This window comes from Stenella coeruleoalba (assembly GCF_951394435.1).
Source record: "Stenella coeruleoalba genome assembly, chromosome: 9".
NCBI classification, from domain to species: domain Eukaryota; kingdom Metazoa; phylum Chordata; class Mammalia; order Artiodactyla; family Delphinidae; genus Stenella; species Stenella coeruleoalba.
Window position 1 is genome coordinate 47,080,392 of NC_137155.1, and position 14,329 is coordinate 47,094,720.

The following is a 14,329-nucleotide window of genomic DNA, read 5'->3' on the forward strand; positions in this document are numbered from 1 at the left end:
GATTTCTAAGTTGAGCTAAACTCAAAAAAAGCTAGGTTTTAAAATTGGACGCTTTAACAAATTACTCTTAATTTATAACCCAAATAATCCTCTTTTTAAGAACAAAGCTACTACCTTTGGGCATTAAAAATATCAAGTGAAGGGGAGAGCCCACGTGAGCTACATGGCCAAGGTTAAGTTCTCCAGTGGTGAGTTTTTGCCATCACTGTTCCTGGCCACTAGTGGCTTGGTAACGTGCGCTCTAAGACTTTTCAGGCTCAAATTATTCTGCCATTTTCTAATGGCCATTCTCCACCGGCATTTATAGCTACATTTTTGTTTCTTGTTTTTTAAAATGTTTTTTTTTTGAAGGAAAAAGCTGGCTCCTCTCTGGGGTGCCTCTGTGGACCGGGTTTAGGCAGAGAAAGGGGTTTCTCTCTCTGTGTACATGTGTTTATCCCACTCCTCAGCTCTTCTGAAAGGGTGTGTTTCAACTCCAGCTCAGGAGCAGAGGCTTGGCCCTTGCTCAGCAAAAGGGCAGAACTGCCCTCCAGATACTTGTCATGCAGTATAATCTCAAACTCACTGTAGTACCATGATTTATCTAAAGTTTCTTTGAGAGAAATGGCATCTATGAAGGATTGCCTGAACTATAATCCATATAGTCCATGTATTCGTCAAGATATTACCAAAGTCACCCCTGCATGAATGAGACTGCCAGAAAAATATGTCCAGAAAATATTTAGTTTTATATCCCTGCAATAAGAATTACTTTAAGCGTTAATAGTGATGATAGCCATTTATATTTATTAAGGACTTAAAATGTGCTTAAATGTGATCTCAACCCCCTTAATGACCTGAAGAGGTAAATATATGTCTCCATCTTATTGATGAGAAAACTGAGGTACAGAGAGGTTAAGTAACTTGCTCAAGAGGACAAGTGGCAGAGCTGCGATTTGAACTCGGGCTCTTAATCGCCTTGACATTATGCTCTTGGCTTTTACTGGAGGTCACTGTTATATTTACTATGAAAGTACTGCTGAAGATGTTCTAAGTACCAACCTTACTTTTTGCTTTATCTTGTTTTACCCTATCTGATTTACTTTTAAAATAAATTATACTGTTGTACCATATATATTTTTGTATATAAACAAATAATATTTGGAACAAAGAGGAGTACATACAGATAAAAAAAGAATGAACAAACAAATGAATACATGCTAATTTACAGACCAACAAAATAAAGAGTCAGAAATCAAGAGTATGGTTTTCATAGAATCATATAGATCAACACTGTCCAATAGAAATATAATATGAACCACATAAGTCAACGAAAATTTTCTAGTGGCCACATGGAAAAAAAGAGGTAAAACTAATTTTTATAATATATTTTATCTCACCCAAAATATTCAAAATATTATTTCAACATGTAATCAGTATTATAAAATTATTAAGATACCAAGATATGTCACATTCTATTCTTTTCCATGCGAAGTCTTTGAAATCGAGCATGCTTTTTCTCCTACAACACATCTCGATAAAGACAAGCTACATTTCAAGTGCTCAAGGGCCACATCTGACTAGAGATTACCATGCTGGATAGTGCAGGCAGAGATGGATAGGGAGTTACAGACCATGTAGTTTTAGTTGACCACACTTATTTTTTGGTAGGAAACCAAAGTCCAAGGAATTCAGACTTACCTATGGCAAAGTCAGGACGAATACTGGATTCCAGCTCAGTGTTTTCTCCACTGTTCACACTTCTAAGGTGAAAGCAGATTTGCTTCCACAGAGGAGCGCCATCTCCCTTCCCCATAATTTTCCCACGCGCCACCCTCTAGCCTTGCTTTGAGATATCTGCTCACAGGGCTTTCCATTCAGTGACTAAAGTGGGAGCTTCTCCTACAGAGCTCACAGGGCTTTCCATTCAGTGACTAAAGTGGGAGCTTCTCCTACAGAGCTCACAGGGCTTTCCATTCAGTGACTAAAGTGGGAGCTTCTCCTACAGAGCTCCAAAAATAGACACTCCACTGACACCAGTGGCTCCTTACTCTTAAGGAGAGTATTTTATCTTACTCTTTGGTATGTACTTTAAGGGATGAACAAGCTCTGACGATTAAGCGTTTCCTGCTTTTGTTATCCGCTATGTTATCTGGTTAAATCAGAAAGTTCACTGAGCACGTATTTGAAAAGGACAGAACCAAACCATATATGTCTGTAGGGTTTACTTCTTCTTATTTTAATCTCATCTATTTGTTTCATGTTGGTCATGTATTTGAATCACTTTGTCTCCACAAGGAATACAGTTAATTCTTTACTCTTTGGGAAGGAAAAAACTAAAACCAAGACCACATTTAGAGAATGTCTGGCCTCTTTCAAGTCCGGTACCCTTAGGTTATCACTGATTGAATGACCTCATCAGATTTTTACAATCTTATAAGAACTGGATGAAAAGCCTAAAAGATAAGATTACTAACTCAATTTGTGAATCCTCCTTTTTCTGAGAAAACCTCACAGGAGTGATGAGTTTACCCCCAGTTCTTCTCCACAACTGCAGTGGGACCCTGCAGCTGATGGTGCTTGCCACCCACCTACCTTCAGGGGCCCTGTGAAACCAATTCAACTGCATTATGCTCCTACTGGGCAGTAACTGTACTTCCTGCAATATGTTCTGAATACGGTTCTGGCCCATTATTCATCTACATAGGAGAATGGAGGCTGTCATTAGATTTGATTACTGTTAACCAATTACTGTGATAGCTCAAAAATTTATTTTTTTGAAACTGAAAAAATCCTTCTTCTTCCCTGCCCTACTGTTTCAATTACATGAATTCCTTTCAGTCCTGTCAACCTTCTACTGTAATTACAAATAATTATGAAACTATGATTCTAACTGAAAACTACTTTGTAATGTTGTACACGTGAATTGTTTGTGACTACTGATGCGGAGAGACTGCAGAGTTAATGTTTTAAAATGTAGCTGACTAGGCAGCCTAGCTGGCTGCTGCTTCAAAAGCTGGTTATCGGCTGCCGTTAAGCAGCACGATGATGACCGCCCACCCTGGACTATGGTGGTTTTGCCTGGAGTAAGGTGAGTATTTGCCAACAGAGTCAAGACCTGCTTGACTTTCACCTGCAATTTACACAAGGGCGTGAGAACTCTCTGGCTCCTACCACGAAATTCAGTCAAACCTTCTCCCCTCCACTCTGTTGGATGCCTGCGCTTATGTCCCATTGAGGGTGGGGCCCCAAAGGTGAGAGGCAGTGGCTGCCTCAGGAGCCCAGGGACCGAAGGGAGCACAGTGTCACTTCAGAAGTGTTCAAGTTTCTCTCCCGTTGTGCATTTGGGCATCTCTCTCTCTCCCTTAAACGGTTTCACTATCTGTTGTTGTTTTTTCCCCTGAGCATATTTGATAGTTTTCTATTCTTAATTCTAAGGCATAAAGTAGACTGTTTTATATTTCTCACTCTAAAACCACACAAAGTTAAAAGTGCTCTTGAGTTGCATTATGGCCTTATTTTTCCTGAGATTCCTGTCCTTAATATAAACAGAGCTTTCTTGCCTTTCTCCATTGTACGGCATAAAGGAAACCCAGACTAACAAAAATAATTAATTTTGGAATTCTCTCTTCTCATCCCTCACCCTCTCCCCCATTCTCCTGTAATCCCAGGGAGAAGGTACAATTTCTCACCAAGGTGTATGGCAGAAAAGAGAAAAAAGGAAACAGCTGGGGACAACCTATAAAATGGATAGGTGGTCCCCAAATAATTTTACATTCTTTTATTCTTAGCATTTTGTCTGTTTCTTCCTTAGTCTATACTATTGGGATGATTCCCAAAATTCATAAATAAATGTAAACATCATTAGATGCTTAAGTAACTAGGAGGTGACATGCAGTGTTGGAAAGACATCTGGACAGGAGGCCAAGCCCCAGCTAACTGACATTAATTGCTTGTTGCATAATCATGGGCTAATCAATTAAATTCTATGAAGGTGAAGTTCTTCATCAATAAAGTATGGTATTATTATCTGCCCTCCCAATCTTATTGTAAGGATCAAATAAAATGATAAATATAAAACTTCTTTGTAACTTGCAAATAATAATAAGAATTATAGCAGATTGCTATCATTATTATTATTATTGAATGCCTCCTATGTGCCAGGTACCATTTTAAACGCTTTACATGAAAACTCATTTAATCCTTACACTAACAGGTAGCTACTCTTATTATCCTCATTTCATATATGAGAAAACAAAGGCACAGAGGCTAAATAACTTGTCGAAGGTTTTAAAGGTAGTGACTGGGAGAGCCCTGATTCAAACCCAGGCAGTTGGACTTCAGAGACAGCTCTGTGCTTTACTGTCTCCCTATATAAACCTAAGTTTACAATTATGTAATCTCAGCATAAAGTTGGGAAAGCTTGACAATGTGCTATACAAAGCTCACTTCTCTATAGGAAAGTCTCTATTGAACAGTAAGCATAGTTGATGGCGCCAGCAAAAATCAACCTAATAGCTGAGTTCAGTGAGACACTGGTCTTTCTTACCCGCATGTGGACCGAACAGTCTTGAAAGCCAACAATATACTTAAATGCAAAATTACCCTTTCAGACTTATAACCAGAAGACACAAGAATTGTGGGTAGCCAGGCAAAAAAGCTGAAATGTGTCTAACTGACACATCACATAGATACATTTATACTGTATTTAGATAAACATTTATTAAAACTGTTCATGTGACCATAATTCTGCAATTAAGCCAATGGATCTACCCGAGGCCAGGTGTAGGCTTCAATCGGAGTAAGACAAATACCAACTGCAATTTGTTTTCATCTCACCTCTAGCTGTACCACTTCAGCACAGAGATAACGACCACTAATTCCGGTTAACAATGGAAAGGGGCCAGAAGGTTTAGATGCAGAGATACATCTGTTCTTAATCACCCACCCGTACCTGCTACCTGGAGAAAACCTACTGGCTTCTTTCTCTTTTTCTTTCCATTTCTTTCCCTTGTTGGAATTCCTTCGCAAAGGCGCCCTATAATGACAGCACACAGTCAGAAAGGGGAATTTGACATTTTCTCCTTTAATCCTTCTCTTACAGAGGGCTTGCTTTTTAACTTCATGAAGAGCTTACCCCAGATCCACAAACTTCCGCTTAATTTTTCCTCCTCGCACCACCAACAAACTTGATGCCCTCAGTGATCTGGGACCTTTGGCACCATCTAGGATATACATATATGTGAAAAAAGCAATTATTATCATTTTTAAAAAGCTACTGTCAAAAGTCATTGCGTCTCTGAATCTGTGGGGTTTGCATCAATTCCTAACAGTAAAAGAAAATACTGGATGCCTTTATTAACATACAGGAAACACAGCTATGTTGAGGAACATTCAGTCAAACCGGGAGAGGTCCTGTTAGACAGAAGCCCAATACTTATCACAAAGAATTTTAGCTTCAGATAAACTGGAATGAAAAAAAATAAGCAAGAATAAACACTATCAAATCATTCTTTACATTCAAAGCAGGGACCAAATGACTTTCCTTCTGTTCCTTCTCTGGCTCCAACTCTTTGCTTCAAATGTCTGGGCTCTGTCCTCCATGCCTTTCTTGCCTTTGGGTTTTAGCACCTTCTGACAGGACCCCAGCTCACTTCCCCCATATGTCCCAAGTCCAGTAAAGAACGTCACCCCTGAGAGTCTGAGAGATTAGGGAGAAAGTGAGAGTCAAAGCTTTCCCTTCTCATCTGCCCCTTGCTAATGGCTTGTGGCCAGTCTTGGGATAGAGGAGACAGAACATGGGGGAGACTTCTCAAGCAGGAGCTCAGCTATAAAACATTTATATTTTTGAAAGGTCTTTTTTTAGAAGTTGGCTTTAAGCACAACTTGGCTGGCTTCCCATGATGTGGAAGACGCCAAAAACCTCCCCAGTGCTTGCAGCTGAATGATCTCTGCCTCTCTCCAGAGTTACGCTGGCACTCTAAAGCACAGCAGCTGCTGGGGGATGGGGACCCTTGAAATGATGCCAGAACCAATCAGAGGAGACGCTTTGCCAATGGAATTCAATGTCAGTTGTAGGAACTAGATTCCACTGGTGGCACTTACTCTACCTCGGACAAGGTAGAAACTCCTAAGGCTCTACTTGGAGCTATTTAGCAAAGAATGCTGTTTGGCATTATATTTCAGCATATCCAGTCATCTGAGATCATTAACAAGGGGTGTCTTTGATGCATATCTGTGTATGAAACTGCTCTTTCCCAATTGTCTGTTGGTGTCTTTCTCTTTCTAAAATTGAAAAGAAAATCCAGCAACCTTCTGGCATGGAGTGTAGTTCTCCTAAGAGAATGTTCAATTAACCTTGCAGTTAATTTTGCTTATGCTTTTTGTCTATTTCAGGAGAAACTTCTAAACACACATAACTTACAAGCCATGATGTGCACACAGTTCTCATTTAGGAGTCTATTTTCGAAGCTCTGAAGAAGCACAGGATGTTGAAAAATACTCTAAGGATTTTTAGCAATGAGCTTTTCATAGTTTTAGTTAATGATACACAGATTATAATAATCAATTCCTTGAAATGTACATAATCAAATAGAAGAGTAAGAAATATGTCCACGTCAAAATCCACTTCTAACCTCAAATATTTATTATGGCTCTTTGCATCATTACTCTTTGGGTAACTGAATTAAATAGCCACAGATGTGACACATGCACATAAAAAAATATACACACATGGCACAAACTCACTCTAAGGTGATTTTGCTAATGGACATTAAAAAAAAAAGCAGGATTTCAATTTTCTTAACAGAAGCTGAAGGAAAGAAAGTACTGGATTCTTCCAAATAAATTCTAGAGCAACTCTCAACAGCTAGGAATGTGCAAAGTTAAAAGGAGACTGCCTTATTAATTTCAGAAATAAAGGTGGCTGGGAGATATTTTAACGAGTGGTGCTAAGACCAGATGAAGCAATGTACGTGGCAACACTCTGTAACCTATTAGTGTGGCAGTTATGTGGACATCTTGGGACTAAAAGCCTGATTCTGCCCATCAGAGAGCCTGCTGCTAGGCAACCTCACATCATTATCTCACACATTTGCCAAAGTGTGTTCCAAGGAACACTTCAATGAATTCTTTCAAAAGGCCGAAGAGGCAAGATTAAGTAATATTGCACTTTCCCACTTTAAATCAATCAAATCCATCGTTAATGTACCTCAGAACTTCTAGTCCGCATAAAAACCAACATTGGACTGGTATGATTTCAGGAAAAGAAAAAGAATTGTGACATGTTTGTTTGTTATTTAGCTGTATGTGGAATTTCCATTAGGCTTTTTGAAATCTCTCCAATACTACCTTGACGAGCAATTAGAAGTCCAAGTCCTCACGTTGGGTGACCCAGCTTTAATCTTTGGCAACCTGGTCTTCATTTTCAAAGGTAATGATTGATTTCCTGAGCTAAATACTAAGGCCTTTTCTGGGACTGCATTCTTCTTAGTCTCACTGCAACAAGACCCTTGACTACCTCTTCTTTTATTCTGGGGACTCTGAAATCTACCTCCCAGCCCTGGCTTCTCTCTTTTTTTTTTTTTTTTTTTTTTGTGGTACTCAGGCCTCTCACTGTTGTGGCCTCTCCCGTTGCGGAGCACAGGCTCCGGACGCGCAGGCTCAGCGGCCATGGCTCACGGGCCCAGCCACTCCGCGGCATGTGGGATCCTCCCGGACTGGGGCACGAACCTGTGTCCCCTGCATCGGCAGGCAGACTCTCAACCACTGCACCACCAGGGAAGCCCCTGGCTTCTCTCTCGAGCTCAAGACCTCCTCTACTAAAAATGAATTAATCACCTTTCCCTCATAATGCTTCTGATTTCCTACTTTCTATCAATGACAAGACCGTGTTTTCTGAGGCTAGAAACCCTGTGATCAGTTTTGACCTCCTCACTCTCTTCCCCCTGATCTCGTCAAGTTACATACGTTTCAACAGTTCTCATATCATTCTTTCCTGTCATTGTCTATTGCTCCTCCACCTTTCAGGGTCTCTTAACTCATCTTCCTCATACCTAGTGTCTTTTCCTTTTTATTCCTCTGCTCAGGCATCTTGTGGTTTTCTAGTAATATGATAAGGTATCTAAGGTATTTAAATTCTAGAGCTATAGACCTAACCTACCTGTTCAATTTTACGAGCAATCACTCTAACCTGAATACCAGCAGGCTGGGACAGCCCCACTCCTGTCATTTCATCTTACGTGTGCCTGTCTCTATCAATGCCATCTCCCTGCCTTATATGCCTTCCTTACCTATCTTTCCTGTTTTTTTTAGTCCTTCAGTAGTTACTCTAATTGTATTTTCTTTGTCATGTCTCGTTTACCAATCTCAGCTAGGGTTAACCTCGCCGTCCTCCAAGCAATGATAAAATTTACTATTTCTATATGTATGAAGGCCTAATGCAACATAATAATAAGTGAATCCTGTAAAGATTTCTACTTGCAAGGACATTAATTCAACAAATATTTCTGAAGACATGTTCTGTGTTAGGCAATGCACTAACGGCCACATATACACTTAGAATAAAGAACAAATCACAAACAGAAAACTGATAGTACTTCATTTACTCAACCTTGTCTGAACAAAGGCCCACTGCTATGTAAGTCCAGAGACTAAAACTTTAGTATTAGGCTACTCAAAGAATAGACGGGGGGAAAATATTTTCATGCCCTTTATTGCTATATAACTTGCTTAATAAACCTCTAGGAATAATCTTTTACTTTCTCTAATTTTAACTGAAATGGGGTTAGATGTTTATCATTTAGCCAGTTGTAATGGGATTCTTTCTATCCTAGTTTCCACTGAGGTCCCACAAATATGACAGCAAAATTATGACTTGTGAATGTGGTACTGGTGCAATTTAGAAGACACCCAACTTCAGTTAGGTGTTCAATTGAAGAAGGGAGAATCTGCCCCAGGAATGTAATCAACTACAGCTGTAACTTAATTATTACCTTTGTGGTACCTTGTTAGATCAAAAGTAATGGTATATCACTTTAAAAAATCTTGATAAACAGCAACCAATGACTAAGACATTTTCAGAGTTTATCCAGCAATGTTGAGTGGAAGAAAATGTATGTCTAAACCAGGAGTCAGCAAACTTTCTGTAAAAGGCCAGAGAGTAAACATTTTAGGTTGTGGGCTACTGACTCTGCCACAGCCACTCAACTCTGCTACTGTAGTATGAAAACAGTATGTAACTGTTTGAGTGTGGTTGTGCTCCAATAAAACTTTACTTATAAAAACGGCTGGCAGGGGCTTCCCTGGTGGCACAGTGGATAAGAATCCGCCTGCCAATGCAGGGAACACAGGTTCAAGCCCTGGTCCAGGAAGATCCCACATGCCGCAGAGCAACTAAACCCGTGCACCATAACTATTGAGCCCACGTGCCACAACTACTGAAGCCCACGTGCCTAGAGCCCGTGCTCTGCAACAAGAGAAGCCACCACAATGAGAAGCCTGCGCACCGCAACAAAGAGTAGCCCCCGCTCGCCACAACTAGAGAAAGCCCACGTGAAGCAACGAAGACCCAGTGCAGTCAAAAATAAATAAATAAATTAATTAATTAAATAAAAGCATTTATCTCATCGGAAAAAAAAAAGGGGGGTGGCGGGACTTCTCTGGTGGTCCAGTGGTAAAGAATCCACCTTACAATCCTTACAATGCAGGGGACGTGGGTTCGATTCCTGATCAGGGAACTAAAACCCCACATGCTGCGGGGCAACTAACCACAACTACTGAGCTCACGCGCCTCAACTAGAACCCGCGTGCTGCAAACTACACAGCCCAGGCACCTTGGAGCCTGCGCACCACAACTAGAGAAGAGAAAACCCACACGCCACAACTAGAGAGAAGCCCATGCGCCACAACGGAGAGCCCGCACACCGCAACAAAAAATCCCACATGCCTCAATGAAGATCCCGTGTGCTGCAACTAAGACCCGATGCAGCCAAAAACTAAAATAAATAAATAAATAAATAAATAAATCTTAAAAAAAAACGGGTGGGGGCCAAATTTGGTTTGACGACCTCAGTTCTAGAAGACTTGTACTGATTATCTAGAGAGACATACTTATTAATTTGTCCAAGAACCTTATTAACATCAATTATATGCATATACTTTACTAGGGGCCATGAATACAAAGATGAATCAGACAAGTAAGAAAACTCTGGCTCACACTTGACAACCTGATCAGTTCTTATCACACACAAAGTGACAGAAGCAGAAGTAACTGTGAAAATTTCTGTGGGATCAGAGAGAATAATTCACTTTGCCCGGGAATGGGGAGGGTGTGCAAAGGGTCCACTAAAGGAGGTGAGATTTAAGCTGAGCTTTGAAGAAGGACCAGAATTTCCTGGAGTGGCATGTTACGTATGAAGTTTGTACTTGTGAGTACAAATCCCATTCTAGTTCCTTTATTAAGGAGCCAGTGAGTTGTAAGAACCACACACATATAAACACATACACACAGATAAATCAGGCTAACCACACTTAACCTCTGTTGAGTCCTGCTCTGAATAGTCGATTCGTCTCACATGGCAAAGAACTCAAGGATTTCACAGAATGTAAAGAGTCTTGACTGATAGGTTTCTTTGCTATCTTTCAAGGTGCAACAGAGCCTGAGAGTGGAAGGCAGAAAGTACAGGGGCTTCCTGGTTATTGATGGTGGTGGTTGTGTGGTGTCAGAGAGACAGGGTCTGTCACCAAACAAACAAGCAAGCAATAAATCAAAGAGAGAGAGAGAAACAGAGACAGAGAGACAGACAAACAGACTCTAGTCTGCAAACTCCCTGCAGGAAAGGATGGAATATTATCATTGTATATTCAGCCTTTAGCACAATGCCGGACGCGGAGCAGGTGCTCAATAACTATTTGTTGAATAAATACATGAATGAATGGATTAATACTAGTGAACATGGAAGGCACAGGAAGCTCGTCAAGGCTGGAAACTTTTATCGGGAAGGAAAGAATGTGAGGCACTGCTTTCATCTGGTCATAGTTAATGTCTAATAATGGTTATCATACTAGTAACTATTTATAAAGTTAATACTTTATAAAAGTTCAATTAATTGCTGCTTTCTAGTTACCCAGAAGCATGATCAACCCAGGAAAATTAAAAAAATGGGAAAGCTTAAGAGTTTGTCTCTGGAGAAGAAACTACCCACCCCGTATTTCTTGGTCCTGCTTACTACAGCTGGAAGCTTAATCCCAAAGAAGGGGCAGTAGCAAGCAAAGGAGGTATTGGAGAAAAGATGGAATGCTCACATTTTAATGCTAATCACTGCTAACCACATTTTGCTCTATATTACTGCTAATGGACTGTGAAACACAACTCACTTCCATGTAATACTTCTCCAATTTGAGATGAAACATTTGCTTTTAGAAGGAAAAGGAAAAGAGAAATAATCTAGACAAGATGTAGCCACTTTTAAAAAATTTTAGTCAGATTTCATGTGTGAGGGATCCACTCTCCGACTATAAAGCACTTTCTTTCAGACAGCTAAGTTATGCCTTATAAACTCAAACAGTGGACTACAAAGTATTAACCTATATTTCCAAAATATATGCTCCTGCTCTTTTGCCTTCTTATGAACCAAGTAAGGTCTATACATATTTTTTTTTTTTCTTGAGGAGATGACAGAGGGCTTCACACAAGTATATTTCTATAAAAGTGCCATTACAATTCACAATTTTGGTTAGTTAATGAGAGTTTCTGAAGCCTTCATTCTTTTGAAAGTAGGTCAAAATCACAGTGTAAGTCCTTCACCAACTTTACAACTGCTTTTGATGAATTAGCAGGCTTGACATATTTTCTCTTGCCTCCACTAGTATCTTGTACTCCCTAAGTACTTATTTTTTACCTTAAAACGTCTTCTGAAAGACTTGTGCTTAGGACCAGTCTGTGGAAGATAATTCCAGCAAATCAACAGGCTCAGGGAAGGAAACCAGGGAAAATATCAGGGATAAAGCTATGACACTTACTAAGAGTTACAAAACAAGGTAAGCCTCCACCATCAACTGTATTTCTATGTTCAGGATGTATTTGTAGAAAGATTACAACTTTTGCTCTGGTAGAGATAAGTGCGCATGGACTTTTCAGTGTAGTGATGCACAATCGTATCTGTAATGAATGAGTGTGTCCCACATCTTTGCTAGCACTGGTTGGTGGAAGTAATCTGATGGGTTTCTAACTCAAATGACTATTTCTCTGATCATTAATGAGGTTGATCACCTTTTCATATTTTATAAGTAACATGAATTTTCTCTTCCATAAATTGACGATTTATTACCTTAGCCTATGCTTGACTTAAAAAATTCTTCAAAGCTACCTGTATGTTAGACATGTAGAGTCTATCAGTTAACTTTGTATATATATTATTGTCTACTGAAATCAAGAGTATTTTATAAAATAATTTTAGAGTTTAAAGGAAAAACAATAAAATAAACACCCATTTCATTTCTCACCCCACTCCCATGAAGTTTATACCTAGGAAGTCCCCAGTATATTCTCTTCCATTTTCGTTCCCTGACACTCCTCCCAAGTAATTAACTTTGTCATTCCATTTGTAACCTCAACATTTTGTTTGTGTCTCTAAATAATCTGCTAGTTTTGTGTGGCTTAAGATTCACTATTCAGTATGATGTTTTGTCATTGCTCTCTGGTGAATAATCTTATTTAGATGATTTTTTCCTAATACCTTCTTTACTTAACAAGTTTTTATAGGAAATGTCTGAAAAATTATATCAAATTCCTTTCAATGTCTATTAATATTATAACACTTCACTTTTCCTTTGTTGATATGATGATTCATACAGTTAGATTTTCTAATGTTAAACCATCCTTACATTTCCATAATCAACCCTACATGATTATGGAATATAAGTAATTTTCACTCCTGGATTTAATTTACGAGCATCATATTTAAAATGAATCTACATTTAGATTTTATATAAGATTTTCTTATATAATAAGAAATAAGATATATTTCTTAAGGTATAATAAGATTTTCTTCTTCCACATGATCTTTACTAGTTTTTAAGACTCTAGCTACATAAAATAAATGAAAAACATCTCCTGGAATAATTAACATAAAATAGATGCTCTATTTTATCTTTTCCTATCTATTTTTTTTATAGGTGAGTCAGAATTCAGTTATAAAACCACCTGGGCCCGGTACCTTTCTAAATGGAAGCTATAAAAATATATATTATATTTCTGTACTTACTGGCTTATTCAGGTTTTCTTTTTCTTAGACCATTTTGAGTACTTTATATTTTGGTAGGAAATCCTCTATTTCCTCTAGATTTTCAAATCTTCCATAGAGTTGGCGTGCTATCTTAAAATTTTTTTTAACCTCTGTATCTCCTTTCTCATTTCAAACGCTGTGGGTGTTTTTGGTTTCTCTATTTTTTTTCTTAACCTGTCCTTCCAGGGGGCTATTCACTTTTACATAGCTTTGCTGCGTTTATTTTGTGGAGGTGTTAAGAGTAGGCTTTTCATGTTACTAAAAATTCATTAAACTCAGCTTTTATCTTCATTATCCCCTCCTTTCTATTTTCTGTTTTTTGGTTGTTCTTTCCCTTTATTTTGAATATTTATTTTATTTATTTTCAGTATTTATTTTTTACAATAAAAGCATTTAAAGCCATACATTCTCCTCTGAGTACAATATACTCTGTCTACCAATTCAACTTTTGGAAATTTATTCTACAGAAATGAAAGCATCAGCATACAAGAATGTAAAGCATCAGAATGCTTATATCTTTTTCACAGTGGTAAGCAAACAAGCAAATAAACAACAACAACCTACCCCCACCTGGGATACAACTTAAATGTCCATCAATACTACAAGGGTTGCCTCAGTTATATTATCGGCTCACTATAGAAGATTATCTTGTCATTTAAATTTGTGTATATTGCACCAGAGGGATGTCCATAAAATATTATCATGTGTATAACAAAACTGCAGAATGTCATTTGTAGAATTCACTTTTATAAAAAAAAAGTATATAAAACAAAACACACACCAGAAATTATTTTTGTTTATATATATATATATATATATATACACACATTTGTTTAAAATATATGTGTATATATATACATACGGACACACAAACACACCATATATATCTATGTGCATTTCAGATGTGAAAATAATATAACCAAATCTTCTTGGTTACTTTAAAGGAACACATCAGATGTGGTAGGAAGAGAATGAACCTGTTCTTTATATATCTCTGCATCATTTCACTTGTTTAAACAGGAATTTATTACTTCTATAAATTAAAGCACACAATTAAAAGGACA

General features: G+C 38.4%; 1 protein-coding gene across 8 annotated transcripts in view; it reads right to left on the bottom strand.

Annotated features, from left to right (window-relative positions):
• The window catches only part of PPP1R9A (protein phosphatase 1 regulatory subunit 9A), a 320,981-nt gene that overhangs the window by 22,441 nt on the left and 284,211 nt on the right, over positions 1-14,329 (bottom strand). For 6 of the 8 annotated variants that reach the window (XM_079932584.1, XM_079932583.1, XM_079932582.1 and 3 more), the window contains 2 exons: positions 5,117-5,204; positions 4,934-5,017 (listed from right to left, as the gene is read on the bottom strand). The exons of the other annotated variants lie outside the window; for them this stretch is intronic. In XM_079932584.1, coding sequence (XP_079788710.1) covers positions 4,934-5,017; positions 5,117-5,204 — 172 coding nt within the window. The remainder of the gene's footprint in view (positions 1-4,933; positions 5,018-5,116; positions 5,205-14,329) is intronic. 8 annotated transcript variants of the gene reach the window in all.